Raw genomic sequence first — 9,517 nt, forward strand, 5'->3', positions numbered from 1 at the left:
AGCTGAGTTATTCTAGGTTCATAACCTGGGTATATGTTCTAGACTGTGTGCCCGAGCGGACAACTCGAGCCGAGGAGGGGGCTACATACCGGGAACCAAAAGGCCATCCGGCTTAGTAACTTGTCCGGGCCTCTTTCTTATTTCAAGGTATGACACTAATAGAATAAGGAGTCTCGACCAGCGAGCACATCCCCGAAGATGAGAAGAGAAGGGTTTCGCAGCAGTTTATATACAGTTCAGATAATATCAGAGCGGTAAAAACAACATTTAGCACATTAGGCCCAAACATATAATAAAATCAGATAATAGATAAAACCAAATATAACAATTCATCTAAGCTCAAATTCTTGAACCCTGAACCAGAGATTCTGGGTTCGTTCCCCAGCAGAGTCGCCAGAGCTGTCACCCCTCTTTTTTTACATTACACCCCCGAGAAGGGGTATATAAGGGAGTTTTTTCCAACTTAAAGTGACAATCGAAATGAGATTATTTATTTAAAGATTCAGAGTCGCCACTTGAGATAATTTATGGTGTCCCAAGTCACCGGTTCAAATCCCGAATCGAGGAAAAGATTGACTCTATATTACAGTCCGCGAACCAGAAATCCGGGTAAGGAATTCTGTTAACCCGAGAGAAGGTGTTAGGCATTCCCGGATTCCGTGGTTCTAGCACGGTCGCTAAACTGTTATATTCGGCTTAATTATCTGATTTAAATAATTATGGACCTATGTGCAAATTTAACTTTTCAACCGCTTTTATTTAATTTTAAGGAAGATTGCAACGTCATTTAAAATATATCTTGAACCACTTCACATAAATGCACCCGTAGTCCGCAACATATTTTATATAACGATGTTGAGATTTGGATTTGGGTCACATAAATACGTACCCGAGTTTAGGAAGGTAAATTATTAAAATAATGCGCCTAAAGCAACTGCGCGCTTTCAAGTTTGCGAGGGCCATGGAAGTTCAACTAAATGGCACGCCTCGATTTCTAAAGATTTAAAATATTAATTAAGCGAGGGCCATGCATTTTAGGATTTTATTTGGCTTGGCGCGCCTCAAATTATTCCAAAGGGGCTTTACTCAACTAAAACAAACTACGGATGTTTATAAGTTATTTTCTTAAACTACCTCAAGATTTTTGAAATTGCAGGAATAACTAAGAAATAAATCGCTGTGAGGTCGTCACTAGGAAATGTAATGGCTTGTGGAAGGCTTCTCACGAGAGCCAAGATAAAAAGAGATGGATGATGAAATAGTGCCCAAATGCCTGAAAGAACGAGTCCAAAGCCAAAGTAGAGGGACCTCTTCCTTTGTTCCCTTTATTTATTTATGTCTAAAACATACACTTTTAGTAGCAAATGATATGGACAAAGGATAAAAGCAGAGATTCTGAAACTTGAAATAGGAAACAAACGTCTTCTGCCACTTAGCACATGCACAATAAATGGCAGATTCATTCATTTGACCAAATGAGAGAACATCGAGCAAATTAAAAATATAAGAAGTAGGTTACTGATTTTAGCTCAAATTATGCACATAGTTAATACTTTATTCCATGCGGCCTTTCTTTAAAGTTAGCAGCTTGAATTCACATTCATGATGCATTCATGTTTTTATCCTCAAAGAACGAGTATATCAGGAACAAACAAATCAATTCAAAACTCTTGTGAGTTCACAAAGTGCTCAACTAACAGTATAGAAGAAAGTGAAAGCACACTCTGTTGTTCCCCTACAACCATACTTCTAAGAAGGAAATTGAAAATGCTACAAAGGAAAGGGAATTCACAGGGACCTATCCATGGCTTGACAAAATAGAGCAACCTGCGTACATGGTCATACAGGAGAGATTTCAATTAAACCAAAATAGGTTCAATAACGAGGTCTAACAGTGCAGAATCTGTACTCAAAACTGCGCAGATCTGCTGCCTAAATAGTGCAGGACATGGCAGCTTTTCAGCAGGCTAACAATCCGAACAAATGTCCCCAAAATACTGCACGTATCAGCTCGATCTACTACTGAAATTGACTTCTTCAGCAGCTCGAAAAAGCAAAATTACTATGGCAGTAACAAGGCAGATGAAACTTTGACAGAAGAGGGAAAATAGAGCAAGTATGAGCATACACAATCAGCGAAACGATTTGGCTTTAACACCCCTTTAGACCAATGCAAAGCTAAATCAAACATGACAAGAATGAACCAAACTTCATCATGGAACCCAAGTTAAATCAGTGCATTACTTGACAAGTGAGATCTAAACTAGATGCCGCTTCAAAACAAACGTGAATCACTAAACTTCTGTCGTTCGTAACATGTTCTGATAGATGCAACTAGATGCAACTGATTGAGCAACAAAGCAGCAGTAAAAAAAAGAACTAATTGGGTGACAATTTCTTGAACTCGTATTGAATTAGAGATGTGCAAGAAATTCTGTAATCGTCACTGAATCGACAAACATATGCAACACCTCATCTAACAACCACAGACTCGATCAAGCCTCCATCATTTCTACCAAAGTCAAGCAATTCTGTCCTCCATCACTATGTTAGATGAAGACCAGAACAAGCGTATAACATCCGATCGATACATAGTTAAGAAAACAAAACTGAAAATGAAGAATATAGCTCATATTCTGAAATCAATCACGAGCTAATCATACCATGGCAAGAACAAGTTAAAACTAATTTTTATTGTCTTAAAAGTCTCATGAACTGATTCATCAACTTAAGCGACTAAGTGTAACAATAACCTCACTCTAAATGGCTTTTCAAGGTTTATATTCACCACAAACAACAAGTAAAATAGAAGAAAGGAAAGGATGAACCTGAAGAAACAAATCTGAATAACAAAAGATTTCAGCAATTGCACCAACAGAGAAACTAGAAACCACAGCTTCGATCAAAATGAACTTGACGACGAAACTCGAATTCGAGCAGCTCAGACAACTTCCATGATTTTAACTCCCAGAAATGAAATTAAAATGACGGGACCGATTTTTCTTTTTTGACTGTCACTTAAACCAACCTAAAATCTTACGTAGCAATTAATCAAAATGAAACAGAATCACTTTTCTTTTTTGCATTTTTCTGGACTGAAAAGAGAAGAACCTCAAAGAAGATTAGAAAAAAAACATAAATATTTATCAAACTTTCTCCAAAAATCCGGAAAAAAAATCCCCTTACACCAGGAAGAATCCTCACCTTATATCGACCCGCCTATGTTCTCGAATCTTCCACCTTTATCTCCAAGAAATCTCTCCCCAAAAACAAAAATTCTCTCCCCAAAACAGATTTTTACCCTGTTTCTGATGAAAGAGGGACAAATGGAAGGATTAGATTAACTCGAATCCAATCTAACGCCCCCTATTTTTCCATATATCATCCAAAAGGTGAAAATCCGAAACAAAATCGAAAAGAGCATGTGAGGGGAGGGAATCTGTCAGAAACGGTAAGAAATATGGTGATGATGAGAGAGGGGGAACGCGTGAGGTGAGATTGGAGCTCACTCGCCCGAATTTTGGCAATTTTGGGATTGGATTCAGGTGTTCTTTGGAGAAGAAGAACAGTACGCGTATCTCATGGGTTTGGGACTTATGGCTCGTCCGTTCGTTTTTTGTGTTTAATTGGGAATGGGTCGGGTTTAGGCATGGAATTGGGCGGGTTTGAGGGGGGCTTGGGTACTTAACAATTGGGCCTGCGGTTCTTAATTGGATTTGGCCCAACAGATTTTTAAGAACAAATTCCCTTTCCCTTTTCTTTTGTTCTACTATTCCTCTTTTTTCTTTTCTATAATTAATTGAAATCCCAAATTTAAATTGATCTAATCTTTAAAATTAGGCTAATCATCTACTATGATATTTACAAAAAATTAATTACTCCTAAATTAAAAGAGGAAATTACTAATTTAAAGCTAAAAGGCTAAAAATGCAAAAGTAAGCCAATTTTTGTAAATTTTTTCCATTTTTATAAAACAACTAATTTGCTAGTTAATCCTAAAATGTAGAATTAAATCCTAAATGCAAATGCCACGTATTTTTGTATTTTTCATTAGTTAAACAAAATTAACATGCACAGACAAATGCAAACAATTAACGAAAATGCCACAAAAATCTACAAAATTGCAAACAACGGAAAAAATTATTTTGTTTTGAATTTGTGGGAGTAATTCATATAGGGCAAAAACTACGTGCTCACAATTTTTAATAGAGATTTCTTATAAAAATGATTTATGTCTGGCAAATGGGAGGGATGATACTTTACTTCAAGAGGGAGAAACCCCTACGCGATATATGGGCATCATCTGGTGGCTCCTCCATCCAGCCAAAAGCCACTTACCGGAAACGAGAAAAAATTGTTTGAGGAAAAATCTGTAAGTTGGAAGAGCATTTGGATTTTTGCAAATAAAAAAGAAAAGAGAAGTATTTGATCGATGGTTTAATACCGAATCAATATTTGTCAATATTTGAGGGACTAAAATTATGAATTTCTCTTTAACTTATTCTCTCAAAAGGAGTAAACGAGAACACTTGCTCATAGTAAAAGTGGGTGCAGTAATTGCGTTTGAAAGTAGAGCACTATTTCACGAGAATATAGAAGTGCAGATTACAATACTTAGGTGCCACTAAAACTGCACTTTTACGTGTCACGCCATTAATTGGCAATTTAATCTTCGCCTTCAGATCTGTTAGACTTAGGATGATAGTTTTTCTTGGATACCCTAAGCTTCAAGGGTAAATTTAATATTGTGGTCTATATAGAAGAAATGAACTGCAATATTAAAAAATCAAATTAGAAACTCAGTCAAATTTTCAGGTGGATTAATATCTTTCCACAGATAAAAGAAAAAAAGACAATTCGATTGAATATTTATTTTTATATTCTTTGCTGTTTGAAAACGAAGAACGGTCACAATGGGGATGGAATTAGACTGTGTTTATGGATTGAATGAGTTTCAAGCTATGTTGCATCTCGTCACGCCCTGATCCAACAAGCAATGAAAGTCCAAGGATTTTAAGAATGCATTTGCATAAAAAAATTTAGCGGGAAGGAAAACTAATAATAGCACACATTCTACCTCCAACGGCTCAAAATTCCATCAGAATATCATCCATCATTCATTAACAGAAGGTGAAACAATTGGCAGCAATTGGCAGCAATTGGCAGGTATTGGCAGAACCACATGACAAACTATACTAGTAAAAGGTTGGGGAAAATGAAAATAAAAAATAAAAGAGCTGATCCTTACAAAAATTCATTCAGAAGATACTTGCACTTGACCTGGAAGTATTTAAGATCTTGGCTTCTCCTTCTTCTCTTTGAAGAGAGCCAAAAGTGAGACACCAGACACCTTCACAACCTTGAACCTAACACCAGGAATATCTCCCACAGCATGTCCCTTACGACCAAATCCAGCAATCAACACCTCGTCCTACAAACAATAAGATGAGATTTATTCAACATTAGAGAAAAACATAAGACAAAAAGGAAAAAGGACAAATTGCAACGATGGACACATAATGATATGATCGAAACACGTACATTCTCTTCAATGTAGTTCAAACAACCATCGTTGGGTACAAAAGCAGCTATTTTCTTCCCATTCTTAATCAGCTGAACTCGAGCACACTTTCTAATGGCAGAGTTGGGCTGCTTAGCTTCAATACCGCTGCAATTCGTTCAGTGAAAGTTAGGTCTGTCAAAACAAGTGCACAAATTTTTGTCTAAATGAATAATAAATGGCTAGCAAATTTGGCCATACATTTTCTCCAGGACAATCCCCTTTGCATGAGATGACCCTGCAAATGGCTTCTTCCATTCATTGCCAAGATGAGATTTCTTATAAGATTTATCAGCCCACCGCTGCCTCCTACGGTGGGACTTCAGCTTACGACCAGCTCCCATTCCACGTGTCTTCCTGTATTAGAATGATTACAACACAAGCTTCTAAATTACCAAAAAAGGAAATTTCCCAATATTTGGCCAATCAATGGAGAGAAAGCACATGTATATACAGAGAGCAAAATAGAGAAGTTGACCAGCAGATCACAAGGGATTAAATAGTTAAACTACTCAGCAAACAGCATTTGAACTCAAAACCAGAGAAAATGGTGTGCAAATCATATACTCTAAAACCAGTAATATACATGAGAAATTTTGCAAACTACTTACACGACACTTATTACCACTTAGAAAACAAAATCAACAATACATGTAACCCAAAATAACTTCGGAAACAGTGAAGGAGATCAATTACAACAGGACATTTGAAAAGATATTTCAAAATGGGGAGCCATGTGCAAAGACGGAACTAATGCATGGGGTGAAAAGGATTTTACTAGACAATTTCACCTCAAAAACTAAAATGGCTTTGCAAACCCAACTCCGTTCATGCTAGAAATGCAAGCATCATCTGAAAACATTACTAATGTTTCTACTAATCCCAGCTTCAGCTCAGCCATTACAAAGATTCCATAGTAGATCAATACTGATTCTGTTAAAACTATAAGGGATACTACTTAGTAGCTTATTTATCTCTTTCACCTTCCTCAAAATGGTGTCTAGAAAGTGAAAAGTAATAGGATAGATGTTTCATCTCCACTGATATGCAACTCCATGGAGCTACAAGAGCCCAGAACAGTTTAGAGAGACAGTTGTTGTATGTCCATTAGCATTCAAAGCAATTCACTGCCCTGTAAAGGGCTCAACTGCTTTGCCAAGATGGACCAAAGAAACACTCATATATATCCTTAAAATAGAAACTCCATCAATCAACATACCAAAAGAAACATTGTGATAGTATTGAATCCACTAGTCTTTCCAGCACAATAGAAATACTGTTTCACAAGCATCACCTTAAACAAAAAGAAAGTTTCTTAAATGAGGCTTTCCAAAAACAGCATTGAGTCAGAAAACATATGTAGACAGCTGCTCTAGATCCTAACTACTGATTCCAAACACCTCCTGCGTCCTACCTTTACTCTTTTTGGTTTAGGTAGATGTTTCATCTCTACTGATCTATAACCCCATGAAAATTGAGGAGCCAAGAACAGTTTAGAGTGACATTTTGTCTAAGTCCATTAGCATTCAAAGCAATTCATTGCCCTCGAGAGGGCTAAACTACTTTGCCAAGATGGACTGCAAAACTAAGCGTTCATATAGAACCGTCAAGTAACAAGTTTTAAAATATTCCCCGTTGATTTAACTTTGCACAATGACCCAGAAAAACTAGCTAGAAACAGAGTTATCACAATGTGCATTCCATTCAACACTATAATAAGTACACAAATTGTTATATTTCTTTCTTTTTCCTGCAGAAAGGGGTGGGGGGTGTTCATTAGCAAGATGTTTCATCTCTACTGATCTATAACCCCATGAAGATGGAGGAGCCAAGAACAGTTTAGAGTGACATTTGATATAAGTCCATTAGCATTCAAAACAATCCATTGCCTTCAATAGGGCTCAACTGCTTTGCCAAGATGGACTGCAGAATTATGCATCCCCACAAAACCGCCAGCTAAACAAGCTCATAATTTGTTGTCCCCATAAATCTAACTTTCTCAACAAAGCAGAACCAGCTAATATTAAAAAGTTACATTACCAAACTAGTCATTTTTCCACGTGCTTGTTTCTATTATTTTCAGTGAAGTTCCTTAATACCAATATAGCCATAAATGATCTCATTATGTTTTGTTTCAATACCCATAACTTTTCAAATGCATTTCTATAGACTGATATGGATTCTATTAGCATCTCCAATACATTAAAAGCATTATAACATACCTAGATGAATGGTTTACAAATAAAGTGAAGAAACAAGCAAAGAGACACGATGAATAAGAGAAGAGGAATAGATTACCCCATGATGATAGAGCGAAATTGCCTTTGCTGCTGCAACTGGGAGGATTGAGGGTGGGGCTGAGGAGCTGCGAAGCTGAGACTACTGAAGCGAGCGAAACCCTAAATCTCTAACGAGTTTTAAAGGCCGCTTTCGGGTTTTATCTGCTATTTTTCTGGGCCCACTACGGGAAATTTCTTGTAAAAATAGCACGGTATAGCCAGTTTTCGGACTGGTCATTCAAAAATAGCCAGTATTTACGAAGTCAATGAAAAATAGCCACTATTTTGCTGTAACAGAGACAGGTCCAGCATAATATATTGGACTTCGGTGCACCTGTGTATGAACTCCAGCATATTATGCTGGACCGGTATTTGCTGACTCTAGTATAATATACTGGAGACTGGAGCACCGATGCTCCAAACTCCAGTATATTATACTGGACAATTATACTTGCTGGAATTCCAGTATATTATGTTGGAGTTCTAGTGTACTTATGCTGGAACTCCATCATATTATGCTGGAGTTCCAACATACTTATCCTGGAACTCCAGTATAATATGCTGGAGTTCAAGCATACTTATGCTGGAACTCCAGTATAATATACTGGCGTATTTTTCGGGTTTTGAACAGTGTTTTCGCTCAGATTTATCTTTACATGAAAAATGGCTAAATTTCGATTACTTTTGAAACTGGACTATTTTTGAACGACCAGTTGTATTTTCCGTCAATCACCCTAATGAGTTTGGGCTAAAGCCCATCATCAACACGATCCAAATAAAAGAAATTTGGGAGAAATTCAAAAATAGTCAGATTTACAAGTGAGCATTCAAAAATAGTCACGCTTTCAAGAGTAATTGAAATTTAGTCATTTTTCATGTAAAGATAAATCTGAGCAAAAACACTGTTCAAACTCCAGAAAATAAGCCAGTATATTATGCTGGAGTTCCAGCATAAGTATACTTGAACTCCAACATATTATACTGGAGTTCCAGGATAAGTATACTGGAACTCCAGCGTAAGTACACTAGAACTCCAGCATAATATATTGGAGTTCCAGCAAAGTTTATCGGCCCAGTATAATATGCTGGAAGTTCATACACAAGTGCTTGAATCTCCAGTATATTATGCTGGAACTTTCCGTGTGTTGGAGTTCCAGCATAATATGCTGGAAGTTCATACACAGGTGCACCGAACTCCAGTATATTATGCTGGACCGTTCTCCGTTGCTACAAAATAGTGGTTATTTTTCAATGACTTGACAAACGCTGACTATTTTTGAATGACTAGTCCGAAAACTGGTCAGCCCGTGCTATTTTTAATATAATTATAGGTTAGATAGATAGAGTATGAGCAAATGCCAGTGACTTACTTTATAAAATTTAAACCTATTTTAATTATATTTCTTTAACAGTTTTGGAAATGTCTCCTTCTATAAAAGTTTCTTTCAAAAATTGAAATTGTTGATTCTTTTTTCAAACTGGTCTTGCGAACGTTTCGTTTAGTTTTGGTTTCCACCAAAGCTTTTCTTCAGTTAATAATTTGTTTTTGTTTAAAATTATTTTATCAATCAAATAGATTATTACTTTTTTAAAATCTTTTTTTAATGTATAATAAATCTGAGTCAAACACCACCCGACTTTTGTTGGATAACGATAAGAATAAAAGTAAAGAAATTTA

The 9,517-nt window shown here is 36.6% G+C and overlaps 1 protein-coding gene across 1 annotated transcript; it reads right to left on the minus strand.

The window, feature by feature from the left end:
• Positions 1-5,074: 5,074 nt before the first annotated feature.
• Positions 5,075-7,987, minus strand: LOC107831185 (small ribosomal subunit protein uS12). The gene is made up of 4 exons (XM_016658925.2): positions 7,859-7,987; positions 5,762-5,917; positions 5,542-5,668; positions 5,075-5,431 (listed from the first exon to the last, which is right to left on the minus strand). Exons 1-4 carry the CDS (start codon positions 7,861-7,863, stop codon positions 5,291-5,293), a joined length of 429 nt encoding a protein of 142 aa, XP_016514411.1. The 5' UTR covers positions 7,864-7,987; the 3' UTR covers positions 5,075-5,290.
• Between the last annotated feature and the right edge of the window lie 1,530 nt (positions 7,988-9,517).

The sequence above is a fragment of the Nicotiana tabacum genome, chromosome 3 (genome assembly GCF_000715075.1).
Source record: "Nicotiana tabacum cultivar K326 chromosome 3, ASM71507v2, whole genome shotgun sequence".
In the NCBI taxonomy this organism is placed as follows: Eukaryota; Viridiplantae; Streptophyta; class Magnoliopsida; order Solanales; family Solanaceae; genus Nicotiana; species Nicotiana tabacum.

Excerpts from the sequence above, each read along its gene's own strand:
- LOC107831185 (XM_016658925.2), bottom strand. Across the intron at positions 5,669-5,761 it reads GGGATTGTCCTGGAGAAAAT|CGGTATTGAAGCTAAGCAGC; the intron begins GTATGGCCAAAT and ends AACGAATTGCAG. Across the intron at positions 5,432-5,541 it reads TGAACTACATTGAAGAGAAT|GACGAGGTGTTGATTGCTGG; the intron begins GTACGTGTTTCG and ends TATTGTTTGTAG.